Source organism: Talaromyces rugulosus, chromosome III (genome assembly GCF_013368755.1).
Source record: "Talaromyces rugulosus chromosome III, complete sequence".
Lineage (NCBI taxonomy): Eukaryota > Fungi > Ascomycota > Eurotiomycetes > Eurotiales > Trichocomaceae > Talaromyces > Talaromyces rugulosus.
In genome coordinates this window covers 4,166,765-4,194,457 of record NC_049563.1, presented here as the reverse complement: position 1 = coordinate 4,194,457, position 27,693 = coordinate 4,166,765, and the positions used below count along the sequence as shown (strand labels likewise).

General features: G+C 47.7%; 13 protein-coding genes across 13 annotated transcripts; 7 read left to right on the top strand and 6 right to left on the bottom strand.

Annotated features, from left to right (window-relative positions):
- Positions 1-513: 513 nt before the first annotated feature.
- Positions 514-1,842, top strand: TRUGW13939_06239 (uncharacterized protein; the record flags this gene model as incomplete). The annotated part of the gene is made up of 1 exon (XM_035489393.1): positions 514-1,842. One exon carries the CDS (start codon positions 514-516, stop codon positions 1,840-1,842), a length of 1,329 nt encoding a protein of 442 aa, XP_035345286.1.
- Positions 1,843-2,082: 240 nt separating this feature from the next.
- On the bottom strand, positions 2,083-3,114 carry TRUGW13939_06238 (uncharacterized protein; the record flags this gene model as incomplete). The annotated part of the gene is made up of 1 exon (XM_035489392.1): positions 2,083-3,114. The coding sequence occupies one exon, from the start codon at positions 3,112-3,114 to the stop codon at positions 2,083-2,085; it is 1,032 nt and encodes a 343-aa protein (XP_035345285.1).
- Positions 3,115-3,557: 443 nt separating this feature from the next.
- TRUGW13939_06237 (uncharacterized protein) lies at positions 3,558-4,452 on the top strand (the record flags this gene model as incomplete). The annotated part of the gene is made up of 2 exons (XM_035489391.1): positions 3,558-3,796; positions 3,864-4,452. The coding sequence occupies 2 exons, from the start codon at positions 3,558-3,560 to the stop codon at positions 4,450-4,452; spliced, it is 828 nt and encodes a 275-aa protein (XP_035345284.1).
- A 151-nt stretch (positions 4,453-4,603) lies between these two features.
- TRUGW13939_06236 (uncharacterized protein) lies at positions 4,604-5,450 on the bottom strand (the record flags this gene model as incomplete). Its single annotated transcript, XM_035489390.1, has 5 exons — positions 4,604-4,733; positions 4,788-4,979; positions 5,030-5,074; positions 5,134-5,231; positions 5,292-5,450. 5 exons carry the CDS (start codon positions 5,448-5,450, stop codon positions 4,604-4,606), a joined length of 624 nt encoding a protein of 207 aa, XP_035345283.1.
- A 175-nt stretch (positions 5,451-5,625) lies between these two features.
- TRUGW13939_06235 (uncharacterized protein) lies at positions 5,626-8,438 on the top strand (the record flags this gene model as incomplete). The annotated part of the gene is made up of 4 exons (XM_035489389.1): positions 5,626-5,916; positions 5,966-8,092; positions 8,151-8,317; positions 8,378-8,438. 4 exons carry the CDS (start codon positions 5,626-5,628, stop codon positions 8,436-8,438), a joined length of 2,646 nt encoding a protein of 881 aa, XP_035345282.1.
- Positions 8,439-8,839: 401 nt separating this feature from the next.
- On the top strand, positions 8,840-9,475 carry TRUGW13939_06234 (uncharacterized protein; the record flags this gene model as incomplete). The annotated part of the gene is made up of 4 exons (XM_035489388.1): positions 8,840-8,854; positions 8,917-9,001; positions 9,095-9,319; positions 9,405-9,475. The coding sequence occupies 4 exons, from the start codon at positions 8,840-8,842 to the stop codon at positions 9,473-9,475; spliced, it is 396 nt and encodes a 131-aa protein (XP_035345281.1).
- A 464-nt stretch (positions 9,476-9,939) lies between these two features.
- On the bottom strand, positions 9,940-10,410 carry TRUGW13939_06233 (uncharacterized protein; the record flags this gene model as incomplete). Its single annotated transcript, XM_035489387.1, has 2 exons — positions 9,940-10,252; positions 10,328-10,410. 2 exons carry the CDS (start codon positions 10,408-10,410, stop codon positions 9,940-9,942), a joined length of 396 nt encoding a protein of 131 aa, XP_035345280.1.
- Positions 10,411-10,836: 426 nt separating this feature from the next.
- TRUGW13939_06232 (uncharacterized protein) lies at positions 10,837-11,532 on the top strand (the record flags this gene model as incomplete). Its single annotated transcript, XM_035489386.1, has 3 exons — positions 10,837-10,839; positions 10,893-11,293; positions 11,364-11,532. The coding sequence occupies 3 exons, from the start codon at positions 10,837-10,839 to the stop codon at positions 11,530-11,532; spliced, it is 573 nt and encodes a 190-aa protein (XP_035345279.1).
- Positions 11,533-12,611: 1,079 nt separating this feature from the next.
- TRUGW13939_06231 (uncharacterized protein) lies at positions 12,612-13,376 on the top strand (the record flags this gene model as incomplete). The annotated part of the gene is made up of 1 exon (XM_035489385.1): positions 12,612-13,376. One exon carries the CDS (start codon positions 12,612-12,614, stop codon positions 13,374-13,376), a length of 765 nt encoding a protein of 254 aa, XP_035345278.1.
- Positions 13,377-14,005: 629 nt separating this feature from the next.
- Positions 14,006-16,945, top strand: TRUGW13939_06230 (uncharacterized protein; the record flags this gene model as incomplete). The annotated part of the gene is made up of 3 exons (XM_035489384.1): positions 14,006-14,116; positions 14,175-16,009; positions 16,654-16,945. 3 exons carry the CDS (start codon positions 14,006-14,008, stop codon positions 16,943-16,945), a joined length of 2,238 nt encoding a protein of 745 aa, XP_035345277.1.
- A 1,381-nt stretch (positions 16,946-18,326) lies between these two features.
- On the bottom strand, positions 18,327-20,009 carry TRUGW13939_06229 (uncharacterized protein; the record flags this gene model as incomplete). Its single annotated transcript, XM_035489383.1, has 4 exons — positions 18,327-18,749; positions 18,812-19,096; positions 19,146-19,744; positions 19,904-20,009. 4 exons carry the CDS (start codon positions 20,007-20,009, stop codon positions 18,327-18,329), a joined length of 1,413 nt encoding a protein of 470 aa, XP_035345276.1.
- A 2,165-nt stretch (positions 20,010-22,174) lies between these two features.
- TRUGW13939_06228 (uncharacterized protein) lies at positions 22,175-23,855 on the bottom strand (the record flags this gene model as incomplete). The annotated part of the gene is made up of 4 exons (XM_035489382.1): positions 22,175-22,458; positions 22,552-22,799; positions 22,849-23,082; positions 23,152-23,855. The coding sequence occupies 4 exons, from the start codon at positions 23,853-23,855 to the stop codon at positions 22,175-22,177; spliced, it is 1,470 nt and encodes a 489-aa protein (XP_035345275.1).
- A 1,336-nt stretch (positions 23,856-25,191) lies between these two features.
- On the bottom strand, positions 25,192-27,114 carry TRUGW13939_06227 (uncharacterized protein; the record flags this gene model as incomplete). Its single annotated transcript, XM_035489381.1, has 1 exon — positions 25,192-27,114. The coding sequence occupies one exon, from the start codon at positions 27,112-27,114 to the stop codon at positions 25,192-25,194; it is 1,923 nt and encodes a 640-aa protein (XP_035345274.1).
- Between the last annotated feature and the right edge of the window lie 579 nt (positions 27,115-27,693).

Sequence of the window (27,693 nt, the reverse complement as noted above, 5' to 3'; positions counted from 1 at the left end):
CTCCTGTTAAATCTTGTTTGCCGAAGATGGATCGCCAGTCCGATGATTATTTTTTCTTCGTTCTCATTTTCTTTTGATTGCGCGCTTGGACCTGGATAATGGTGAGACTGCAAACTGGGACATGATTAAGGCTGAGGGTACCACACTCCGGATGTCTGTATAGATCACGTCCTCGTCCAAGGTCGCGTTGCACTCGGAAACCCGGTCACCCGCGGCCATCATTCACAATGTGATCCGTGGTGTCAGTTGAGATGCCTGTGCCAGATACGAGGCAGAAGTGATGTCTATTTGTATCGAGCGCTGCCCCTGCCTGTTCTTTGGAAACGGACCAGGATCGATTGAGTCACACCTTCCCCAGACAACCACAACCGCATCGCATCGCATCGCTTTTGTTCGTGCTAATTCCTCTCTCCTACTACATGCATCCATACCTTTACAATTAATATATCGTTATATTCATATTTGCACAAAGCTGACCCTTTGTCTGCTTCCACCAGGCTAGGACATACCAGAATGGCCCCCTCCAACGACGCCGTCCAAGCAGCCACTACGCCGACCACTTTGGACTTTCAGCTGCAGAACCAGACTACATCTGGCACGGTATATGCCTACATCACCGGCCAGGCTATCGACAAGGACAATGCCCTGTTCCTGCTGAAATCCGACGGCAAGACAGCCTACTATCCCGCTTCTCCATCCGGCTCCAATCAAGCCCTCGGAGCCGACTGCGCCATCCCTTTGGGTGCTGTCGGAAATTCAGTTACGGTGACGATTCCTCGTCTGGCTGGAGCTCGCCTGTGGTTTGTACGAGACGACAAACTGACCTTTTACCTCAACTCGGGCCCGTCTCTGGTTGAGCCGTCGCCGTCGAACACGGCCGATGCCAACTACAACAAGTACTGGGACTTTTGTGAATTCACTTTCAATGACCAGCAGCTCTATGCCAATATCAGCTACGTTGACTTTGTGAGCCTGCCGATCTCCCTGACCCTGACCACCTCGTCCGGTCAGACAAAGCATGTCGCTGGTATTCCCGCCGATGGCCTTGACACCATCTGTTCCGGCCTCACTTCCCAGCAAGCCAAGGACAAAGCTGGCTGGGATAAGCTGATTGTCAAGAAGGGTGACGCAAACCTGAGAGCTGTCAGCCCCAACACCGGTATCACATTGAACTCGGGTCTCTTTGACAACTACTACTCGTCTTATGTGGACCAAGTCTGGTCCAAGTATGCCAGTGACTCGTTGACTATCAACACCCAGAACTCGTCCGGAAATGTGGCCGCCAAGATATCCAACGGCGAACTCAACTTTGCAAACGGCGCTGCAACATACGGAAAGCCTGCCGCTGCCGACATTTTCAGCTGCAGTAGCGGACCATTTGCTGTGGCCGGAAAGACAGAAAAGGATGCGATTACCGCTCGATTGGCTGCGGCATTCAACAGGTCGAATCTTTTGACCAATACCAACACGCCAGACGGCGACAAGGTGACCGACTACTACCAAAACGCCGTCACCAATCACTACTCGCGTATCGTGCATGCCGCCAATCTCGATTCCCGCGGTTATGCCTTCCCGTACGATGATGTCGCTCCCTCAGACGGCAATGACCAGTCGGGCAGTGTCTTTGATGGAAGCCCCAAGTCCTTGACGGTTGTTGTAGGAGGCGGAACTGCCAGCAAGAATGGCAATCAGTCCAAGAACACAACCGGCTCTAAGGGCCCGTCCAACGACGCCAAAACCCCGACAACGACCCAGCCCAGCCAGGGTGCTAAGAAGAGCATTAACTGGAAGGATATTCTTAACTTTCTCAATATCCTCAAGCGTCTTCCCTGCTTTAAGTAAACCCAAGAAATGATCAAGTTATGTTGGGCGGGGCACGAGAGTGTTTAGAGAATGGGCGAGTCTAGGCTTTACCGGGTTTTGAGGTTTGATGTACATAGGTCGTTGTCTTTATATGTGAGGTTCAGAATGCATGCAAATTGAGTTCAGACTGCTCGCTACCTATGTAGTAATATCGAATGATGTAGCATGTTATATGTCTGTAAATATGTATATATCAAGAAATGAAAACGTCAGGCCAATCTATTCACCCAAACACGTGCATGTCCCAGTCGCACACGGCCGAACATCCTCCTCTAAATCAATCCTGACCAACTTCTGCCAAGGATCTGGTTGATTCGAAGCCCCAGAGATGCCAAACTCGCCGCCCCGGGCAGCTGTAGCAACCATATAATCCTTCTCAAACGCAACAAGCTCGATCCTCACATCGTCGACCCTTTTTCCAGACAACCACGTCTCAACACCCGTGTATGGAGCGCTCCATTTGTTCGATGCAGAATAGCTTGCTACCGGACTCGGCGCAACGACATTCGTAAACTCCAGCTCTCGCAGCCAGGGTGCTAGCAGGGCTTCGCCTGTCATCTTGATATATGCCTCTTTCAACGCCCAGTAGGCATAGAATACCCTGAGTCGGGCTTTGATTTGTGTTTCTAGTGGTTCCGTTGAGTTTTGGGCAAGTTGGCTTATCGTGTTCAGTTCTCGTTGGGAAAATACTTCGCTAAAGATATTCACAAAGTCAGAAAGTTCTTTGGCTGACCTGGGGCCTTTGTCGCGGCGGCGTCCTGGTTCGTCGACGCATGTGATGTCAATTCCCACTTGCGGTATTGATGGGATGGGCGCTGCTGATGGCTGCGGTGTGCCAAAGAGGGCCTGCGCAGTATCTTCTTCTTTTGCTATATTAGACGAGCTGATGCACCCTGCCAGCGCGACTAGAGACGCCTGGTGGCTGACATTGAACTCAATCGCAGGAATCAGCGTCCCATCAGCCCTGGCCTGCGACGAAGGGATGAAACATGGCCGTTGATGCGGTTTGGGCGTCCGGCTAATCGTGACTTGGCTCCAGGGGATACGGCATGTGCGATGAATGTAATAGTACTTGAGCAGACTCGAGGCGAGCGACATATGCCGGTCCGGCAAACGGAAGTATTTCTTTGCTGCGGTTTGGTTTTCTTCCTGTAGAGTCTCGATGAGAGGAAGAGCCTCGGTGGTCTCGCTGAGCTGTCGCGTGTCGATGTACCAGCGCGTGAGAGTGCCCTCGGTGGAAGTGGTTGACATTTTGTTTTCTTTATTTCTTCTTTCTTTCAAATCGTGTGGTAATTGGATCTTTTCTGTTAGTATGGAATATCGTCCTTCAATGCTCTAAACAAGGGCTACAGCTTTCCCAAAACGGAATCGTCAGTTAACCCCGCGATAAAGGCCGAGGTCCCTGGGTCAGTGCCAATTCCCTCAGTTCAACAAATAGACCTCTATAAAGTTTAAAATAAGCCCTTCGAAAAATTCGACAAAGCCTGTCAGTCTGTACGCAACCAAGAGAGAGAGAATAACAAAAGATAAGCAATGATGCATGCTGACACTGCGGGGTTGTGTTGTTGATGACCGGGCGGTGGCAGAATCACCTCCGCGGGCAATTTTTGTTGAAAAACACGAGGAGAATGTGAGTCATAACTCACAAAACATCTGTGATTTCTTGGTTACTTCTGCTGGCAAACAGGGGTACCATGGACAAGATTACAGTGGGAGTTCTGGCGCTACAAGGCGCCTTTTACGAGCACATCCAACTGCTCAAGAAAGCGGCAGATCTTCTATCGTCGTCCGAGGAATTGCAATTCATCGAGGTGCGCACGAAGCCACAGCTAGATAGCTGCGATGCGCTCGTCTTGCCTGGCGGTGAGAGCACAGCCATCTCGCTGATCGCAGCGCGATCGAATCTGTTGGAACCATTACGAGAATTCGTCAAGTATGCTTGCTTCTTCAACCACTTGTGGTAGCATTTTTCTCCCTTTCTAAACTGACGGCTTGCTCAGGGTACAACGACGACCGACATGGGGCACCTGCGCCGGCCTCATTCTCCTCGCCGAATCCGCAAACCGCACAAAAAAGGGCGGACAAGAGCTTGTTGGAGGGATTGATGTCAGAGTGAATCGTAATCACTTTGGCCGGCAGACGGAAAGTTTCCAGACGCCGTTGGATTTACCGTTCCTGGCCTCGGTTGACGACTCGTCCTCGTCACCATTCAACGGAGTGTTCATCAGGGCTCCCGTGGTCGAGAAAATATTGCCGGCGCACGAGGGTATACAAGTGGAAGAAAGCCAGCGCGAAGAAACAGTGGTGGCCCCGTCGCGCGCAGCAGTCGCTACTGCTGTTGCTGCTGCTAGTCAAGGCCGCGTGGAAGTGCTGGCAGAATTGCCAGGCAGGTCTGCGCGTTTGGTCGCCAGCACTGGTGTGAATATAGACGCTGATGAAGAGGCCGGAGACATTGTTGCTGTCAAGCAGGGCAATGTTTTTGGCACCAGCTTCCACCCCGAGTTGACCGATGATCCTAGAATTCACATGTGGTGGTTGCGCCAAGTACAAGACGCCGTGAAACAAAGACGAACACAAAAAGCTCAATAATGCAATAATGATGAAATGACGAGATAAAGCCATAGATTTTTTCTTATGCTCGTATAGAGGGTATTGAGCATCATGTGACTGACTGACTGACTGTATAATATCGAATTCTCCGCAAAACGCCCCGTTACATAGTGTACAAAATACAACCTTCTTACCTTCCTCTCCCATATTCTTCTTCTTCTCGCATACGCTGCTCTTCAAGGGATCGACCATATCCGCCACGTCCCGGGTCGAATTCCTCGCGGTATTCGTCACGCACTTGGCCACCCGATTTTCCGCGTCTGAAATATAGTTAGCAACCTTTGTTCAGGCTCTGCATAGAATTGATGATGTACCCATATTGACGACCCTCTTGAAACCCAGGGTCCAGGTCTGTTCGAATAATTCTTTCATCGAGTTTGGTGCCTCCAACGTATTTTAGACAGTCCAGGGCGTCTTGGTGGGTATAATATTCGACGAAGCAGAAGCCGCACGGTGTCTTTTGGAATCGGTCCAGTCCCATCACGAGTCGTTTGATCTCGCCGCATCTAAATTGTATATTAGCTAGGGTTCGTCTAGTGTCGAAGGCTTGTCGTACTTTGCGAACAATTCATGAATCTGTTCCTCGGTTGTGTAGAAAGAGCTGGATCGCATGTCAGTTTAGTCGCCGCAATTAGCTCGAAAGAGGGGAGAAAAGCATACAGGTTTCCAACATAAAGAGTAGTAGCATCCTTGAGGGTGTCGTTTTGCTCCTCGGCCTTTTCAGCCTCTTCGCGCTCGTTGTACCTGCGGCGTTTATTCTGAAAGAAAAGAAATCAGCAAAGCAGCCACATTGGAAAAGGCGGGACCACGAATCATACCTTGCCCTGGTAATAGGCACTCGGCCGGTCGAGACGGTCTACTGTGCTCATATGCCTCTGCATGGTGATTGCTGTTGGGATGTCGTTGAAGAATGAGAATGCAGGGCGAAGTTCAAGATCGGCCGTGTTGTTGGGTAGACCAGCGGAGCTAAGCTCCATTAGTGGCTTTGGCGGAAGCTCCTCCCAAATTTCGCTGGCTATTGTTATTCCAACTATCAACATCAACACTCTCGGACTTCTCGAACTTGAGCAATGAGTCTTGTCTACTAGCTGAGGGCACTTTTTTCCCGGAACATTGTTAAACGCTCTCCTTCGCCCGGGGGCCTTTTTTAAGATGCCCAAGGTTACCAGTCACACGCCGCCTTGGCTCTGCCGACCATCTCCAGGCGCCTCGTTCTTTACTGGGAAGACCGCTGTCGCTGTTGACAAGCACGCGCCAAAACGAGTCACCTACGAGGGCCCTCAGAAGACCCTAGCTCAGCGAGGTACCGAGGTTTTTGCATTGGTGGACAACCAAATCCGATGGTCGAACTTGGTGACCCTCAAGGCCGAGTCGAGCTCGAAGCCAAAGTCCAAAAAGAATGAGACTGGCAAAGGTGCAAAACCCGAAAAGGAATTCTACAGAGTACGGTTACTTTATTCCCAATTTACTGACTAGGCGCTAATTTTGTTAGACCTTGACGGTCCCTGTTTACGGCGAGGTTAAACAACTGTTGATATCTCCAAACGGCGTTTTCATGGCAGTTGTCACTGTGCATACTGTCCATATCGCGATACTGCCAGATCCCTCCCACCTGTCGAGCTCTGAGACCGCTCCACTCCGCCTCAAAACGTATCAACTTGGTCCTACAACGCATGTGATTCCAGAGTCGCCGGTTATCTCAGCCTTATGGCATCCTCTGGGCACCCACACCAATGTCGAAGCGTGCATAGTGACAGTCACAGCCGATGCTGCAGTTCGAGTGTGGGAGTTGGATCGAAACAATCATTGGTCGTTTGACCGCCCTACGCTGGCAATCGATCTCACAAAGCTCATTGATGGGACGTCTTCCGATGAAGATTTCACGCCTCCTGGATTTGGTAAAAACAAGGGGTTTTCTGCAGACGCGTTCGACATGGAAGTTGCATCTGCGACATTTGGTGGAACAGCACAGGAGGGCGAAGATGCATGGGCGCCAATGACCTTGTGGGTTGCAATGAGACCGGGAGATTTGTATGCGCTGTGTCCGTTGCTTCCTTCTAAATGGCAGGCGCCATCTGCCACCATCCCGGCTCTTTCAGCTGCTATTATTCCTAAACTTGCAGCTGCAGAGGAGGAGTTTTCTGGAGTTGAAGATGCGGAAGATGAACTGGTAGCAAGTCGCCAGCAGTACGAATGGCTCAAGGAGATTGATGACCAGGGCTCTTTAGATACGCCTGAGACCGACGAGTTCTTAGACATGGAGATCTTTAAGCGTCCTGTCAATCCCAGTGCTATTCCTCGGCTGCAGGGTCCATTTCAATTTGACGCAGGGGAGCAGATCGATGATCTCAATCTGACGGACTTGATCGTGATCCCAGCCAGACTTGACACTGAGGCTTTGATGACCGGCGAAGATGATGAGGATATGTTTCAGAACGGGGAGGAGAGCCTCTCGGTTACTATTATATGCGTGTCAACTGCTAGTGGACGTGTTCACGTCTGTCTGGAGCTGGATGGCGTGGAGGGCCAATGGCTCCCCAAAGCCAAAGCTAATACGTTCAGCACGCCCCTCTCAGAACCATCGGACCTGGTTCTTGTCGAGTCGCTAGATACCGTGAGAGAGCAGTTACGTGAACGGCATTGCTGGCCAACATTTACCCACGACATCCATTCGCGGTATGGCTTTTACCTCACAACTTCCAACAACGTGTCCTTTATCTCGCTCTCCTCATGGGCCCAGCGATTAGAAGCTGAACTTCAGTCGGACGACGTTTCGGGGTCGCAATTCCGTTTGAATGTACTCTGCGATGGCTCGATAGCCCTTCGCGAGCTAATCATTCAACTGAATGAAGATGATTCTTCGCTGCATGAAGAACCACACCATCTGTCGAGCTCCTTGGTGTTTTCTGACTACGATTTTGGCACCCTACTTCTTACTTACCGAGGATATGCGCCTCAAGCTGCAGTTCTCGATGAGCCTCAGAGTCAGGCTTTGCAGTCATTCTCGGAATCGGTGATTTCTCATCTCAACGCCCCCGTCTCGCATCCCCCTCCGCTTTTCTCCAAGCCTCAGCGGGCGCCATACCAGGTGCCGGCAATCTTTTACACCGATGAACCTCTTGGAACATTTGTCGAAGACAACGTCCCCCACCGACACAGAGCCGGTCTCCGAGACACTGTCAGGCTCTCACCATCCACCCTCGACACAGTTGCTGCTGCACACAGAGTGCTTGCTGCGCACACGGGCGTACTGGAAAAGGCAGCAGCAGACCTGTTCCGTCGCTGCGAACGTCTTCGCGGCGAGATGAAAGACCAGCTCGAAGGAATCGCCACTATCGCTGAGCGCATCAAAAATGTTTCTAGTCATATTGGTAATGACGGCAATAGACAGGAAGGCTCCCGAAGCGAGGAAGCTCTGAGCAATAGACTTGCTGCTGCGAAGCAGAGACAAGATGACCTCGTATCGCGCTACTCGCGTATCCGAACCAAGCTCTCGAAAGTCGGTGGTCGCCCGCTTAGTGAGAAGGAAAATGGATGGGTGGCTGAGGTTGATAATCTGTCTGCTTCTGTTCTCGAAACGGGCGAAGACAGCGAGGCATTGGGAAGGCGGTTGGTAATGGTATGCATCACGCTTCTCTCATGTATTTCAAATTTCGGCTACTAACAACTAGTGATAGGCCAAGTCACTTGCCGACAGCCTCCTAGCAGAGGTGAAGCGCATATCAGCAGAACAGCCGGCTTCGGACACTGCGGTCTTTAGTCTAAGTCCAAGATCGCAGCCCAAGATTCCAGCTAAACTGCAACGGGCCAAGGTGGCGGATGCAATGAAGATGATAGACAGAGAGTATGTTTTTTTTTTTTTTCTTTCTTTCTTGTCTGATAACATCTAACATTTTTCTAACAGATCTGCGGTTATCGATGCTATTACGGCAAAACTGGAGCGTTTGAACTCGGGATTTTCGTAGTGTCGGGGACTTTACTTTTACAAGTAGTTATAATAAGATTCATGTCAACGTGTTTACTTGATCATCTAATCGACCATACAAACATAATCTCTTCGCGTAGGACTTGTAGTGTAATAAAGTAGTAAGCGATACACCAACCGATGTATTTCATTACAGCACATGTCTTGAAAATACAATAATATCAAATCTAAATAACTTAGAAATACATAATTTGAACATTATTTATCTACTAGTCTAATTCCTTTCACCTTGGTCGGTCTATCGTTGCCATGTTACTTGTATATAGAGCTACCGCCGGCGTCGGCAAAACACATTATCCGAGCCGCCAAAATGATCGATATCGGGTCATCACCAATTCCAGATTATTGAAGAGACTACGTCAGCCACACCATGCACACACGATGATCCAACTAAAGGTGAGCTATTATACTCTTCTTATATCAGAAAAACTTTTTTGTCTAACAATTCCCCGTCACAGACGATGCTTAATTGCATCGACAACTCGGGCGCCGCGGTTGTTGAATGCGTCAACGTGCTCAAGAAGAAGAGACCGGCCACAATCGGTTCGTCCTCACATACCCTACCCCTCTCTTGAATATCTCTGCAAATAAGTTCCTTTTTTTTAATATTTTTTTTTTACTAATGATCTCTACTAGGCGACCGCATCGTCGTCGTCGTCCAGAAACAACGAAACTTTGGTCCCGAAAACTCGACAAACAGCGGAATCGCCAACAAGGTGCGTCGCGGCGATATTCGACATGCAGTTGTCGTGCGTGCTCGCAAGGAGATTCAGCGACCCGATGGAAGTCTTGTGAAATTTGATGATAATGCCTGCGTCCTTATCAACAAGGCGGGCGATCCGATCGGAACGAGAATGAACGGTTCGTTTGTTTACAACTTTTTTTAACATTGTTTTTTTTTGGGGGGGGTCAAAAACTCCTAGGATATCGCTAACGCAAGGTCTAGGTATTGTTGGGGCTGAACTCCGGGGGAAACAGTGGTCAAAGATTCTTTCGCTGGCTCCAATGCATCTGTAATATTAAATTTTATTGTACAATACAAACTGTTTACTGAAGACTTTTTTGAAATTGGTAGCCATCGCCATGCATATATTGGTTTTTAAAACGATTGCTTCACATGGAAAATAGAAAAAAAAAATCCCGCCCCCCGACATATTAACATAACTGCCCAAACGCCAGACTAAACAATTCTATACGGAAATTCGTGGGTATCGATTGCCGGAAACGAAAGCTGCTCATGATCATGAAAAGACGGTACCACAGGCGCAGCACACGTAGTATAGTTTCTAAAAATGCAGTGAGTAAGAAACCTCGTCTCGTTTCTTTCACAGAACATACCATGCCGGTCTCGGCTGAACGCTGTTGGCTCTGGAAGAACACGGCCTCGTTCTCTCCGCAGCTTGGGCAGAGCTTGTTGGATCGCGGCAGCTAATAAAAGTGACAATCAAAGTCAGCCATCAACTTGTTCTGTAAAAAAAAAGTCAAGTCATTTGACAGAAGCCGTCCTCCCCCGTTTCTTCATAATATAGACTGTCGCCGGCACAACTGCCCGACGAAAACACTCCACACTGGGAACAAGCAAGCTCCTCCCCGCAATGCAGACAAAACTCTGGGTAACCAACCGTAGGATCTGATCCGACATCTTGTGTCACTCCGGCTGTATCGCCAACCTGGTGGTTCAGGATGTTCTGGTAAACGCAAGGGGAGGTCGCCGGTTCGGCGACATGGCAGGTCCGGCAGGTGAAGAGAAGTCGATTATTCACGCGGTCTTCTTTGGGATAAAGTAAATTCGAGCTAGAGAGAGATAAACTATTAGCAAAATTCCTAGCTGAGAAAAGAAACTGGAGATAAACGGCAGCTAAAACTTACCATTCACGACAAAATTTGAAGTGGATTTGATCGGTGTTGGATTTTGAGTCGCCTCCGGTCGTAGAAGGAGGGCTGGAAGACATCTTCAAAGGAGTTCCTGAGAGACGATATATATAAACGCAGATGTAGTTGTACTGCGGTGTGTATTTGACGGAAGAAAGTCGAGTGACAGTCAGAGAGAGAGCGATGCGAGTGCTATAAAGAGAAACTGAACGTTGACGGCCGGTGGCGACAGGGCAACCGCCTTCCCCCTTGCGGTTTAGCGCGTTGCTATATTTCCCCGCGTCCAGGCGATGTTTGATGTTTGTATACTTCACCCCAACAGCTTTTTGTCTTTCAGATACTTGCGCAATCAAACCAGCATCAGGGATTGCTTGCTATCTGTGAACGGGGCAGCTATTAAAATACAGATTAAAAACGAAGAGCATCCGCTTGGAGTAGAATATCCTTCGGCCAATAAAGCCCTTTTTTTGCTGTTGGTGTGAATCCCTTGTTTGACATCATCCAACATGGTATGCGCCGTTTTGCTCGTCTACTCTTCAGACAGCTAACCTTGGTATTCTAGGCTGAAGCTACAGGCCTCCCCGAGAACTGGGAAGTCCGCCATTCGAACTCGAAGAACCTGCCTTACTATTTCAATGCCGCCACCAAAGAGTCCCGCTGGGAGCCGCCAGCCGGCACCGACACCGAACGACTAAAGGTATTCATGGCCACAAATCACACCGGACCTGCAGGAATTGCCGGGCTTCCAGCCGAGGGCAAGATTCGTTGCGCCCATCTGCTCGTTAAACACCGTGACAGCCGCCGTCCGAGCAGCTGGCGCGAAAGCAACATCACCCGCTCCAAGGAAGAGGCCATTGAAATACTCCGCAGCCACGAGCAAAGGATCAAGTCTGGTGAAGTTCGTTTGGGTGACCTCGCCGTTTCCGAGTCTGACTGCAGCTCTGCGCGCAAGAAGGGTGATCTGTATGTTGATGATCTTATTATATGTATGGCCGGCAGCTAACTTGCTCCTCTTTTTTTTTTTACAATACAGTGGATTTTTTGGTGTTGGTGAGATGCAAAAAGAATTTGAAGATGCGGCTTTTGCTCTTCAACCTGGAGAAGTTAGCTCTATTGTTGAGAGTGCTTCGGGGGTCCATCTTATTGAGCGGTATGTTGACTGTCCTCAGGATTGGTTTCATTTGCTCCGACCCAAGAGCTGACAGGTCATCAATCTGAAGTATCCAGTAATATGGTTTTTTCATATCTAGACGGTGCGATATCAGCCAGGCTACGATCCCATTCTTTCCGTCCCATTCGTCCTTCTTTACGACAGACAAAAAGCCGTATAACCTGTGATAGTGGTGGTGGTTTTTTATTTCGGGTGGTTGGCTATGTATTTTCAATTGATGGCAAGGAATTGTTGGTTGCCCCGTGTTTAAAGTTCTTCCTCTGTGGGGAGAACTGAAAAATCACTATATAAGGCCAGAATAAACAAGTTTGATGTTTCATTGGAGCATACATATGTAGCATAGTTGAAGGCCGCCGGCGGATGCTAAATTCTGTCGATCCAATGTTGGTGACCGCTCATATTTCTCTCGGATAGGATAAGGAGCTCTGAGTCAACAAAAAATTTGCTCCTATTTCATCTACATTAATAGTCTTCCGCGCAGATAAATCTTAGAATATTAATAACTAACTAAAAAGCCGTTGGTAGATTATTTAGTCCTCGGTCCTAATATCCAACAATAAAGCCTGCAGAACACCAATTTGTATTGAACAGGCCAGCATGGCTCATTAGACATCTGGAAATGGGGTTATTACAAGAAACTACTCTTTTACCTATTAATCGTTCGAATTGACTCCATAAGCAGTTGAATGGCAGGAATAATACACCCGCGATACAATTTCCTGAACAGGCAATATAAAGGACGCTGGCTATTGCACCCGAATAATCGACGGTGTAGTAATGACTTTTTTAAAAAAAAATATATTGAATGTTTCCTTTGTGTCGAATCTTCAATAAATAATTTTACTATATCGTTGAGTCAGGCTTTATTTCTTTGTTGACTCGTTATTGCTTTATCGAACATCTCCCCTTCTTTTGCACCTTCTTCGCCTACTTGCAGTAATATCCCGCATTCAAATAAATTCTCAAAGCCTGGGATATTGCTTTATAGCCCTGCTTCTGTTGCGTTTCTGTCATGCACATACATCTCATACGGCTCACATACATCTCAGACGATCTTCATATAGCCTTGCTCCTAAGTGATATCAATTTATTGCAATCGACTACTCAAAGATGGCTTCCAATCCATCAGGACAAAATCCTCCTACTTATTCTCCTCCCGTGACCGTCCAGCGCGACATTACACGGGTCACTATGGAGACGTTTATGGATAGTCACGATCATAAGCCAGTTCACAAAAAAAGCTGCGTAATTTTGAGGGACCTGATACCTATTGAGCTTACTCTTCAGGATATTGACCTATTACAATCACAGCCCGAATTGGTGATCATGAGCTTGTCCTTTGATAAATGGCGGGACTTTGTTTTCGCAGGAGGTGAGGATGTTTGCGAACGTTTATCAGGCCGACCTCCACACTACCTCGAGGACTTGGATATCAATGTTCATTTATCAACAGACGAAATTATGCAGATGGAGCCGTCTAGCGATGGATTTAGAATTGCGGTTATAATGTGGTTGGCCAACAATCCATATGGTAGAGTCATGAGAATCACTCTCGCTGTCAACCCGCCCCCTTACCAGGAGTCTTACCAGGTCCCTGCAGTCATTCCCTCTGTGATGGAACCCATTAACATGGCTCAGCCGACGTTTCGCAATATCGTGAGCCTAGCGTCCTCATACCCGGGTCCTAGAGCCAATCCCCCCTTGATGGAAACCATCAACAGGGCTCAGCAGATGTTTCGCAATGCCATGAATGAAGCGTCCTCAAACCCGGGTCATGCAGTCAATCCTCCTGTGATGGAAACCATTAACAGGCTTCGGCAGATGTTTCGCAATGCCTTGAACGAACAAAACGACCTAGGACCGAGACGATTTTAAGGAGAAGGGCTATGCTCTTTCTTCTTTCCTTCGTCTTTCGCCTGTTTTGGCATTACTGCAGAATCAGCCAAGTAAACTTGAAATTGGATTTAGCTATGTTTCATCAATCGATATACAAGTATCTAATAATAGAATAATGGGGGCGCGAAATCCATAGAACGCGGGTCAGTCCTATTGATAACAATTGATAATAGTAATTATGAGGGATTATTGTGCCTATTGTGATATGCAGAAAGACAAATAAATAGTACTAATTATGAATGCAAGTTGTTTCAAATTTGCCTAAATAAAGCCTGCGAGTCATTCGGCTGAATGCTCCACCGGCGCATACAACGGCCAACGACGCGACTCACCCCCAGCCACCATTTCCGGGCGTCTAGAGATGAATACGTGATCCTCATGATTCTGCTCAATTCTGGCTCCACTATGCTACTGCCTTGACTTTGGGGTTTATCTCTGTATCAGCAACTGCACTTCCACCTCTTAACCGCTCTTTACTCATCTCCCTTCCTTCGGCACGCCCTACGCTCATTTAGAACACCAACCCCTCGACACCCAGGCTTGACGACGCCCCAATCGCATATTCCAGGGTGGTTTCTTTTTTCTCGAAATACGGCGCTTCGCTCGTCATGCCTTCAGCAAAGGCTAGGTCCAGTCCATCGGTGGACCAGCGAGAGCGCCTGACGTTGGCCAAGCTAGCCAGTTATGACGACGTTGCGACAGACGCTCTCATTGATCGCGTAAGTTTTCGTCTGATCTCTGCGAACAACAGCGAATGCTAAGACCAGATTCACCTAGGCCTATTTCTGGACCACGATTCGCAAAAACCGAACCAAGTTTGCGCCGGCAAGAGGAATACACGAGGACGATGTTGCCCGACTGCTACTGCACAAGGTGATCGTGGGCAAGGATATTCGCGCGGCCGAACAGGACCTGCTCGCGATGACTGGCCTCAGAAACTATCTCCAGCGCTTGCCCAATGACCGAGAACGAGAATGGTTTAAACGACATCTTCGCAAATACATTAATATCTACCTTCCGGACTGCCCATTTGAAATCTCGACTACGAACCGATACACCATCACCGAACACGAAGCCACCGTGGTTGCGCGCAGAGACATTAAAAGGGACCAGGAAATCAAGTTTTTGTGCGGAACGCTCGTATCCATGACGCGACAGGAGGAACTCGACCTCGACCTCAACCGCAAGGATTTCAGCATCGTCATGTCGAGCCGGAGGAAAAGCCCGTCGCTGTTTTTGGGACCTGCGCGTTTCGCAAACCACGACTGCGACGCAAATGGGCGACTGGCCACACGAGGGTCCGACGGAATGCAGGTTGTGGCCGTTCGCGATATCGAAGCTGGTGAGGAAATAACAGTTTCGTACGGAGAAGACTACTTTGGCAGCGACAATTGCGAGTGTCTGTGCGAGAGCTGCGAGCGTGCCATTCGCAACGGATGGTCGCCGTCAATGTCTGCGCCTGCGAGTCAAGTCTCGACACCTGCACGCGACGAGGGAGAACTGGCGACACTTGAATCTCCAAAATCTGTTCGATCTCAAAAACGAAAAGCCGATGTTGACGCCGATACTGATCACGACTCGTCTGTATACCCAACTCCGCCCAGAGAATCTAAATGTGACCATCAGAATTCGACACTCCGAGATGCAATCGAGCCACCTACAACCAAGAAGAGAAAGTTCGACGAACACAGCAATACATGTAGCCCTTCTACGCCATCCAAGAAGGGCAGGTTTGAACGACAGAAATCCAAGCTCCGGGAAGAGATATTAATATCCGAGACAACCGAATCTGCCCAAGACCCATCCTTTCTGGCTCAACTGGATCAGAATCTCTCCAGTCTAGCTCATGAAAAACGTCTAGACAGTGAACGCACCGTGGAGGGGGATAACAGTACAACCGCAGCGGCAGACCGGGATTCAACTCGCTCTTCTTCGGATGAAAGTCAACAGTCTGCGTCCACGGCACCCACGTCGCTTTCTGAAAATGGTTCTAACGTCAAGATCAAATCCGTCCGAACCGACAATGAAAAATCGGCGCCTGATTCTGCTGAAAATAGCCAGACATTAAATCCTTCTACAGACAGTTGTACGAGTACAGAGCCGTCTCAGACCACTGAAACGCAGGCGGAATCCAAGGAAAAGCTCGACGTCAAAGTGCCACTTCCCTCGGTCGAAGACGAGGTGTCAACCTCTGGCGTTCGAACACCCGGTGACTATACCAAAACTGCCAAACTCCTTGCCCAGCGCTACGACCGATGGGTCGAATGCCAGACGTGCCCGTCCTGGTTCTTGCAAGAAAACGCGTATCAGACACGCAAGGAATGTCCTCGGTGTGAGCGCCATTCCAAGCTGTACGGATTTCGCTGGCCCAAAACCGATCTCGACGGCCCAGATGATGATGAAGAGCGGGTGATGGATCACCGGACCGTCCACCGATTTCTGAGCAACGATCAAGAAGCCAAAATTAGCCGCAAGACTCGCGGTGTTATTCATGGTGCCACTCCTACGCCTGAGCCTTCTTCTGATGCCCGGAGCGAGACAGAATTTAGTGACAACGAAACACGGCGCTACACTCGAGCCACTCGCAGGAGTTTGAATCCGCTTCGTCAGAAGTAGATCTCAATATCACTCCTCATGCCGCCAATGGAAGAAAACGACGCTTAGAAATCCTTCAATATGGTGAACGTATGAAAGAATTGTTCTGTTCTGTTCTGTTCTTTCTTTCCCTTTTTCTAAAATTTACAAGTTACTACCCAATTGACAACCCCATTTTCGGTGTTGACCGACTGGGGAATGTTTCGAATTTACCCTGATGCAGCGACATTAACGCTGTTGTCAAGGAACCAAACAATATGTATCATGAACATTTTCCGCAGTTTCGCTTCCTTTCTTTTCTCCTCTTTTTCTTTTTGTTCCAGCATGGTTGGAGTATCCGGTGAGCATTTTGTACATTGTTGGGGAAGTCGTATTTGTATCGACTGAATGTCATGGCCATGGCATTCTAATCATTTATTGTCGCTTTTTGCTCGAATTTTCTTTTTTGCCTGTACACTATGGGTTTGATTTGTTAGTCATGTTTCTAAGATGGCTCCGTTTTGTGGACTCTACGAAGTAGTATTAGTGAATCAGTTGAATGATACAATATGCGGTGCTTATGAGAGATTTTGCAAGAGCAGTAATACTGTACAATGAAATTGGAGGCATTCTTTAGACACTGAACGATACACTAGCGCTAATTAAATTACCCGGCACGCAGAACTCTACTTTTTCACAACTTCAAATGTTCTTCAAATGTTGTGAATGGAACCATTGGAATCATGGATTGGGACGCGTTATTTTTCAACATCGCAACTTTTATCGCTGGAGCGTTTGTCCTCGATTACGGCGCTGATAAATTCGTCGACCACACTGTCATTGTTGGCCGCCGGCTGGGCATCTCGCAAACCCTCGTTGCTCTGCTAACCGCCGGCGCTGAATATGAAGAGGTACATACCATTAGAAATGTTGCAGAGGTCCTGCTACTAATCGCTTGTCCCAGCTCGCAGTAGTTATCGCTGCAGTGCTCCAGCACCGAACCCCCCTTGCTCTGGGCAATGTCATGGGCTCGACCATCTCGAACATCCTGGGCGCGTTTTCGCTCGGCCTCTTGTTTCGTTCTGGTCCAGCCCAATTCGATCGTACTGCAAAGGTATATACGGGCTTTCTTTTCCTGATTACGACAGTCGTCGTTGCACTGAGTTATTGGGGTTGGCTGAATAGGTTATCCGGAAGTATCTTGATAGCTATCTTTGTCGCGTATATCGCGTCGATTGGCTATGCCATTTATCGAGGGGTGTCTATTCCACTGGACGAGTCGGACAGTGACAGCGACAGTGACATCAGCGAGGGTGAAGGCCATCATCATGATAATCTTGCTGCTACTTCCGAGACATCTCCTCTTCTTAACAATAGCCAACCCACCACCACAGTCACAGGCGAGCCTACTACACGGACTCGTCGAAGCAGATCGCTTGTCTACCATGTCTTCCAGCTGATTTTGGGATTTGCATCACTTTCGATTTCCGGATATATCCTATCTCACAGCGCCAGCTCGATTGCAGATTCCCTCAACCTTTCCGGCACAGTCGTCGGCATCACTATTCTCTCCTTTGCTACCGCTTTACCAGAGAAGCTAGTAGCAGTGCTCAGCGGCTCGCGCGGTCATGGTGGTATTATGGTTGCCAGTACTGCCGGAAGCAATATCTTCCTCCTTACCTTGTGCATGGGTGTCATTGCAGTCACTGGCATGCCCGAAGACCATGTTGATGATAAGTTCGCCTTTTTTGAGCTTGCTATTACCTGGGCGTCGTCTACGTTGCTTTTCATAATAGTCATGTTGGGCTTGGGTCGCCCAGCAGGCGTCGTCCTGATTGCTGCGTATGTAGCGTTTTTGGTTCTTGAATTTACCGTGTATAGACGATAGGCTTTCATAAACAACCGTCTTACTAAGATCATATCTGCGTATGATAATATAACAACCCCATTTAATTATTACTATTGTTAATTGTGAAATTAATCTTAATAAAAAACCAATATTCCATTAGTCAACAATTTATTAACTCTATCTTCACAACATTGGAACATTGAACTAGCCCTAATAGTATTCGATCGGTTGAGAACATTTTATCAATAGATTAACGTTCAAATATTGTCTTCAGTCCACCTATCTTTTTTTTAATTTAATGTATAAAAGTTTAATATTCCGTGAAATAAAAATACTTGGAGAGAACTAATAAATTCTCGCGAGCTGCAATGCAATCTTACAACATCAATTCTGACAAATCTAACCCAGGATTTCACATACACCTTCACTCCCCAAAAAATATTCAAAGAGAAATCAAAAGACTAGTGAAAATAAATACACCTAGACCTCCCTTGCCCAAAAAAAAATCAAGCAAATATCATCGGGAGCGAAGGAACGGCCGGGTTGCTACCCAAAACCAATAAAGTAACCCAAAAAAAGGCAATAGCCATAAACGCAAAAATCATCACGGATGCAATTTGCAAAATGAGCCCTTGCTTCTCAACCTTTTCGGCGACTTCGGTATACCGCATGGTGGTAAAAGCCACATTACGGTACTGGGTCGCCCAGCCGAGCTGCGGCACATAAAGGCAGAGAGTCTCTTCAATCAGCTTGCGGACCTTGTACGAGATGGTCAAAACACCACGGCGCATCTCGTGATAGTTTTTCAGAGCAAGGTTGTTGATAACGTGCACATCCGGCTGGCGGAATTGGGTGTATTGCTGAAGAAGTGCTTCCATGGGCTCGGCGCTGCTTCCGGTAGATCCAAGGGCAGCGGCTTTTATATAATGCTGTTTTAGGTTTGAGTAAACATGTTGCTTCGGTCGAGATAGTTCTCGAAAAGAATGCGCACATCCTCTAATCCAGTATTCAGTCCTTGGCCGTAGAAAGGTACCATGGCGTGTGCGGCATCGCCCACGAGGACGCACGAGTCGCCGTAGTGGTATGGCGAGCAGCGGATATCCATAAGAGGGAAATAGTTGTTTTTCAAGAACTGCCCCTGTAGGCTCTCGGTTGTGATGAGGCCCGGTGTGACGCCAGGGAAGTGCTCGTGGAAGAACTCGACGATTTTGCCGGAGGATTTCAACGATTTGAAAATGCTTTCCGAGGCGAAGAGATTACAGGTAAATGTTCCTTCCTACAATATCGTTAATGGGATTTCTTTTTAAGCAAGAAAGGGTTCTCACTTTGTCAGGAAGGGCAATGAACATAAAGTCCTTCTGAGGCCAAAGATGCAAGCAGTCTAGTGGCAGTCCATGGCCCTTTGGCATAGCAAACTCGCACCAATAAATGTCAAGCCATGACTGGTTGATGCTCAGCTTTGTGTAGCGCGAAAGATGGTACCGAGTGACCGAGTATGCGCCATCAGCACCAATGATCAAATCAAAGTTGACCTTGTGCACGTTGTTATCTTCGGCATCCTTGACGCTGGTGTCCTTAAAGGTGGCAACTTTCTCTTTCAAGTTCAACGAGGCCAGCTTGTGATTATAAAAGACGCGGACATTGGGGAAGCTGGAAAGCCCATGCAACAGGGACTTGTTCAGCTGTGCCCGGTCTATCACATGCAAAGCCTCCTTTTTAATATCGTATGCCATTCGGCTTGTCGTTAACTTCGTTTTGTTCTTCCCGTGCACCATTCGAGCATGCACGGGGACGGTTTTGTTCAAAATATCGTCGACCAGACTGTTGCGTCCGCTGTGTTTGAGCGCCTGGATGCCTCGTTCGGAGAGGGTCAGGTTGATTGATTTGGTGTAGTTGAGCGGTACTGCGGTTGACAAACGGAGGTCTAATCATGAAATTTTTGTCAGATAATATTCTCGCTCTGAATGGGGGAGAACCAAGTAGAGATATCGGCATTGAATGGGCACAGTTGGTTCAAGTGATATAAAAGGAAAACTCGAGCCAATACATTGACATATATGTATAGTTTTCATGCCTTACTCACCGTCTCTCAGCTCATATATTTCAACATCCATCCCCCGCTGAGCTGCATACAGTCCAGCCAACGCCCCGACAGGGCCAGCACCCACAATGACAACTTTGGAAGGCATAGTGAGAGACCTATAAAACTGAGGATACACTGAGAAGAGAAGTTAAGTGAAAATAAAACCCCGGTATTCGACTTTTTAGTGTAAGTCAAACTTCCATTAAATCCCTGCAAGATAAGGGCGTCGGGCAGCCCCTTTTTATAATTCAAAGAGTCACCTTCTGCTTCGTCTCATCTGACGGGACCTTTTAGGAACCGCGTTTCCACCGTTCCCTGCTAGCTAACACGATTTGGTTCTTATGAGATCCGCTAAGGTTAAGAAGAAAAGTCATTTGCGGATACAGACGAAGCCTGTTCTGTTATTGTAATATATAACTGACATATATCCGTGCCCCTCCCTCCCCAAACGCCTTGTATTTACGGCTTTGATGGTGGTAAGTACACAATATTACATTTTCAAAGTAAAACAAGGAAACAAACTTAGATACGCGAGCCGTGATTTGTGGTTTTAGTCGATTAGGGGACTGTTAGCTTCGTATCACCTTCTATTTTTGTCTTCTCTTCCCAAGGAAACCTCTGTATCTTACAGTATAATAGGGCGTATACACTCATTTTCACGTGTGTAACATAGGCTGGGCAGAATAATTAAAAAAAAAGTAAGACTCACTAACCATTTTGACGCTTTCGCATACCTACATTTAGGGCTAGTGCCGGGGTAACTCTTTCGGTGAAACCGGGTTCGGTACAATGTACAGTTGCTACGGATTATTTATGGAGTAGAGAGTATTGGACACAAACAAACTTATGACGTATTAGAATTGTTGTGTTTCACAATACGCATTGAAAAAATGATCATGTTGTGTCACCCCCAGCATGATTGGCATTGCATGCCTTTTTTTTTCTTTTTTTCTCTCTCTCGACCACAGCCGATTGACTAGCTCATGCACACAAAGTAAGTAGTATTAGGCCTTTCTTCAGCTGGATTCAGCTAAGTGTCTAGATCCTGAAAAAGCTAAACTGGTACTAGAAGTGTTTCCCGCTGGGGCTTACCGGTTCTACGCGATTCTAGGCGTATGTGGTATGTGGCAATACGCATTGACTCTATTCGGCATAGTAAATAAGCTCTAAGAGCCGCCCCAGCCATTACCACCATGATACGTACTTGGCCATGTGCTAGGTAATATAATATCGCACATGCCTCCCTCCCGTATTCCATACGCCCGGCATTTGTCCGTCCCGAACGGCTTAAAATGATGTAAATGTGGATAGGGTCAGGACGATCAGGACGATCAGGGACGCGCCGGGCCGTGTAGCGCAATATATGCCCTAATATGTAATGTTGTTCTATATTATGAGGGGATTAAATAATAATACAAAAACAAGTGTAAAAGTATATATAACTAACAACATACTCTGTACAGAGAGGAAATCGCTGAGTGGATCACATCGGCATGTAAAATGTAAAAAAAATAAAAAAAAACAGCCCTATTTCGCCTTATAGTGGGTCTCAGTTCTATACACTGTCAGTGGTCATGTCTATTCGAATTAGCGCAAACCCTAATACAACCTAACCCGTTCTAGTATGTCATGTAGTATAAGCAAATGCCACTTTGACGGATTCAATTTTGATTCCATGTCCCGGTGTTTATACCCATGCTAGTGCTTATTATATTCTTTAGCCTCCTAAAATAGAATTTGTCAGAGCCTTTGTTAGTGGTATTAATACCAATAGCTGTGGCCTATTTATCCCAGCAGATGGTAATGCCCCCCCTCTTATCTTACGGTGATATTCAACGGTCTCAGCGTCGAGGGCGATCATATGGAGATGTCAACGGTATTGCCCTAGTAATAATGCTTTGACTGTTTTGTACTACTGTACGGAATACTAGTACATAGCATAAAATGTATATTCCAGAAACCTTGACCCGATGTCAGGCTGTCAGCAAGCACGCGATTGCAGGGATTATTGCATGAGGCCATGATAGTAACACAATCGATATCTAAACGGCGTTCACATATATCAACACGAATATAATGTAACCTGATGTCGCATGGACACAATCCTTTCGCTAAGCACGCAAAACACAAATAAAAAATAAATTCGAAACTCGGCAATCGGTGAAATAACAATTCCGGGAATAATAGTAACAACTTTGGAGAATCATATGTAACCATACGCTACATGTGTTTTTTTTTTTTTTTTTTTTTTTTTTTGCTTTCTTTTCCTATCTATTCAGACTTCTTACCAACCTTACCTCCACTGCGTAAGCCAAAAAAGCTGACAATGCACACTACTATCATGGCCGCAAACATCAGCCAAAAGGCAGCCTGGTAGCCTTTCTCGAGGTCATAGTTTGCCGAGTGGTCTGTCACGGATGCCGCTATGACAGCACTCACTGCCAAACCAACGGAGTTCCCCACCTGTGAGACTGAGTTGAATACGGCCCCGGCGAGGGATTGGTTTTTGCCGGGGTAGGCTTGAGAGATGATTAGGTTTGAGACGGTGAAGAGCACTATAGTGGACCCATAGTTAGCTGCACATGTTTCGAAAGGTTTCCATGAAAAACAGATACAAGGACGGGGGACAAAACGGGGCCAGCACATACCGTCAGGGTGTAGAGGGCTAAGAAGCATTGCCACGAATGGCCCCCGCCAGTATCCCCATTCTGGCTTGACCAAGGCCATCAAGAGAGCTGGCACAGTACTGATAATGGCCGAGACGAGGACCAAAGTCCTCACTTGGATTTTGTCCACTACAAACCCAGTAAAGATATTTGTGGCGGCGCCAACAACCACCATTGGTATGAAGCGGACTGAGGACGCCAAGGCGGACTTATTCTGGACTTTTTGGAAACTGGATATAATCAGCCATGTCTTTTGCAGAGAGGAGGTGTCTGACTTACTAGAGAGAAGAAAAGTATTGAAAAGCATTAAACACCGCCCAGGTGAAAAACACGATGATACACGTCGATGTAAATGTAGAATTCTTCCACAAGCTGTTTGGGATCAGCGCTGGGAGATTCCTCCGCTCTCGCCATCCTGCCCATAGAGAAAATGCTGGGAGCAGCACAATCGATATCACAAGTAGAGCGATGATGTATCCGTCTCCGATGCTATGGTAGTTATTCGTAAGTTGCCTGAGAGGTATTTCCTTAAGATTAGCATTTTCCATCCAATCGAATCTGCGCAAAGGGGTGAAAACATACGCAAGGACAAACGAAATCAATCCAAGTGAAATGCTGACCATGACAGCACCGACCCAGTCAATCTCCAAACAGCCTTTAAGAATCGCCTTTGGGCTTGGAATGTCCAATTGGGGCAGACACCAGAAAGCCACGACGCACAGGATTCCATTGAGGATAGCACTGATATAAAACCCATAGCGCCACCCAATCGAATCTGAAAAGACACCACCCAGAATCAAGCCAACCGAGTATCCCAACGGCTGGCCCATGCCCATTGCCGCGAAGCCAATATTGCGCAATTTTCCAGGAGGAAATGTGCGCGTCATCAAGCTGACCGCGGAGGGCAGACACATTGCAATGGAGATACCCAGCAAGGTGCGAAACGCGATCAACTGGGCGGCCGTCTGAGCCAGTCCGCAACCGAGGGTGAAAAAGGTATACAGAATGCTTCCAGTGAGCCACACAGGTTTATCGCCAGCGACGTCGGCGACCGATCCAAAAATCAACAGCGTGCATCCTGCTGCAAGCGCGTATACGGATGCGGGCCATAGCAGAATATTTTGGGCAAGTCCAACGTCTTTTGCAATGTGTGGAAGCGCAACTGTTAACATGCCGGAACCCATGGTGTTGAGAAAGCTAATGCCGGTGAGGGCCACCACGGCCATGGTCGCTTGCGACCGACTCGCGGTCGGTTTCTCCGTCGTCACAGCATCTTCGGACTCCATCGTGATGGGACTATGTCAATTGTGCTGGTGTTGGTGGTAGGCTCGTACGTAGTCAGTCAATGGTTGTCCGGATGATTCACGCCATTGCGCGCGCTGTGTTGTGTTTTTCGTTCAAGGGCCCAGCTGGACAAAAAAGAAAGAAAAGAACCAAAAAACAATGATATCACCTGTGTAACTGTCCGGGCTTACTAAAACCTAAAACAGAAATACGCAGATCGCCCAGCTGGGCGTAAAATTGAACGGGGCAATTCCGCGATTGCTTACAAGTTAGAAGTTTGAACAAAGGATCGATCTAGGGGCGGGGGCCTGACTGAGCCGCTGAGGTCAGCCGTCTATGTAATGTATGTACGGAGTATAAGCGGAGATTTTGAGCTGAACTAGAGGCCAAGCGTATTGTCAATGCCATCTAGAATCTAGTTTCAACCCAAATTAGTATTGGCTTGAAATCGGTGATCGGTATAACACCCCGCGACATCAGACTGTTGGTAAGCCCACCAAGGTAACAACAACATTGAATTCTTGGAGCTTCAGATGTTTCTCTTTCAGCTGAACCTCGAGTTTGTCAATGCTTCAATGTTCCAGATGTCTATTAATAATTATCATCGTGAACGATGGAGCCAATAATATGGCATTACATGTACTCGAGTAATGGTATATATAACGATCCACAATTATGGTATTAGACTGGATACAGCCCCTAAAGATTGACCATTTGAGTGACAACTTGCTGGAATTGACTCTCTTGCTATAAACAGAATTTACCAGCTGACATTGTCCGCTAACAATAAAGCTGGTTTCCAAATGCTTTGTTTGCTTCCGCGTACGGACAATGAAGCAGATATCCGACGCATGCGGCATGCCACATATAGAACCCATTGATCTCTTCAAGAACCACGGCGAGCACATATATCTACATATTAGTCTAAATAGAACAATGTACAAAATGGCATTTGAAACCTTTGGAGTATGTATAAGAGCGCGCCTTTCTTGAGTCTCGAGTCTATATTATGTTGTGCCAAACAAGTAGTGCATATACTTTAAATGCTACATGTATATCATCTCTTAAAAATTTATTACACCGTAGATTAAATATCCATGATATACTAATAATTAACCACATAATAAACCATAAAAGCAGCAACAAGCCTAACCCAAGCTAGCCGTCACCGCACATATTTATACATATGCGTAGAGATCAAACACAAATCCCACGCCAACAAGTCGTGTATATAGTACATGAAGATAGCCAGACTCCGCCCATGTATGATGATGATGATTATAATGTTACATTTTACCCATTCCAACAACGAAACGAAAAAAAAAAAACGGAGATTGTCTAAATCAAGGCTTTGCCAAGGTACATGGCATCGCGCACTTCTCTCACCACATCTTTGCGGTCTTTCCGGCCAACAAGGACAATACCACGGCCACGCTTATTCATTCGTCCAACACGGCCTAGTCGGTGGATAAAGTCGATTGTTGTGTGTGGCACATGATACAAAATGACGGTTCTGACGGGCAGCGTATCGATTCCACGAGAACCGAGGTCCGTGGTCACCATAACCTTTGTATTTGGCAACTTGCGCGAGATGTTTGGCCTGGAATCTTTTTCCTCCATGACAAAAGGAATTGAAGATCTCTCCATACGATTCTCTCGTTGTTTTTCGAGAATCTCTTCTGTAGTTGGGGCGCGTCTCGGCTGCGTAAACTCGGACAGAATTTCGGCCTGACGTTTCTCTGAATCGCGAGAAAATGCAACGGCGTCGATGTTTTTCTCTTGAAGATATTTAGCCACCTCTTCAGCCTCCTCACGTTCGTTCACGAATACGAGGATTTTCTTGACTTCCGGTTCCATGTATCTGGTTAAATGTCCCATTGTTTCATCACCGCCAGCTTTGCCGAGAGACCAGATAATATCAGACAAAGCGTAGCTGCGATTCCCACGATACGGATCCTTGTCGATATCAATCACACCGAGTTGCACTCTGCGTGGAATCGCGTGAAGATTTGGCGTAGCTAGACGGCGAATGTCAGGATACTTGCTGCGAAGGATAGTATCAAGGCTGCGAGGGATGGTAGCGGAGCAAAGAATAAGTTTTTTGAGAGAAGGTGCGGATTTGTCAATGATCTCATTGGTGATGGGCGCAAAAGATTTGTCGAGCATTGAGTCTGCTTCATCTGCAACGATATACTCGACACGGCTCAAGACATAAGGGTCAGTCTTGGCGATCGAGGCCAGTAGATGCGGAGTCGAAACGAGGATATCGATACCAATAGGATTGAATATCGTGTTTCTAATCTTGCGAGCTGAGTCATCTGAGGTGATCCGGCCAGAACGGAATTTCACTGCATGGGCAAAATCCTTGACTTTGGTGCCAACTTGGCGTACTAGTTCTGATGTCGGAACTAGAATAATTGCTCTCGGACGTCCGGCGGTTGAGATGAGGTTCTCAGATAGCTCTGGTGGCTCAATTTGAGGGACTTTAGGAGTGGGTTTGAGAGCCGCTTCTCGTGCCTTGGCTTCCTCCTCCTTCTCCTTCACTTCCTGTTCGGCGATCTCACTCCGTTTGATCATGTCGATAATAGGCACTAGATATGCCAAAGTCTTCCCAGAACCCGTTTCTGCCGCCAGTAGATACTGGTCATAGCTGTAATTCATGTCCTCATCCTTGCTCCTCTTCTTCTTCGGCTTGTTTTTCTGGTCACTTCCTTCTAGTAATGCGGGAATGGCGACTTTCTGGATCGGGGTAGGCGTGAGGTCAACTAGCGTAGGAAGAGCCTGGGTGGCTATTGCATCTTGCACGACAGGCAGAAGACCGAACTGATCAAAGCTCATGACGCTGGCTATCTTCTCCTTAATGGAAGTGCGCAAATGGTAGGTCATCGGAGCCAGCGCAGTCTGCATCTTCAGCGCCTTATACAAAGGCGAGTCCTCCTCTTTCGGAGTCTTCGCTTCATTTCGATGCGACGACCGCTTCAAGGCAGACTGCGACCTTGACTTTGTAGTACCATTCAAGCGTGCCTCAGTTTGATTCGTGTTCGCCCACGGGCCCCGGTCGTTGCGACTGCGTTTTTTGTCGCCGCTCGGTTTCAAGGCTGGCCTAGCAACATTTGGCGACAGTCTCATTCGGGACGGCCGGCGCCGCAGGTCGGACGATGACCATCGCAGCCATGGCTGATGTGATGTCGGGGCCGATGGCAGGAGAATCGGTTGTCGGATGAAAGTAGCTCTACTGCGGCACAAGAGGCAGCTGGACATGATTGAGTCCGCTGTGGAAACTAGGGCAGCAGGGATATAGAGCTCCTTGCAGAACCTCCAACGTACCTTTGTTTCTGTTGCGAGATGAAGTGTTTCTGTGTTTCGCTCCACCACCGCGTGAGAGTCTGGACTTCAGTCGACGCGAAGGGAAAAAAAAAAAAAGCTAAGGAAGGGGCGAGCCGGTCTACGCCGGATCGGGCCTAGCGCAGGCCAAGACGCGGAGAATTAGTTGACCAGTCACATGCGGACTCGACGCGCGTTGTCCCGGGCAACGCCTGCCCGCTTGTCAACACTCCAGCCCGCCGCCTCTTAACCTCCTGCGTCCTTGTTTTCCCATCTTGCAAGGTCTCATTCTTTATGCCCATTTCGTCTTGCCGGACAATAGCTTTCATCGCCGTTCTTTATACAGCATATCCCGGAGCTCTTCTCATGTCTCTTGCACGCCAGCCACGAGACCCGAGATAGAATCCTCCACCGACGTGTTCCCGACATCACACCGCCCCAGATTCATGCTAGTGGCTCTTGTTATGCCAGAGCATTCCAATTGAAATCTTTATTTTGCCAATCCCCCACCGTCGA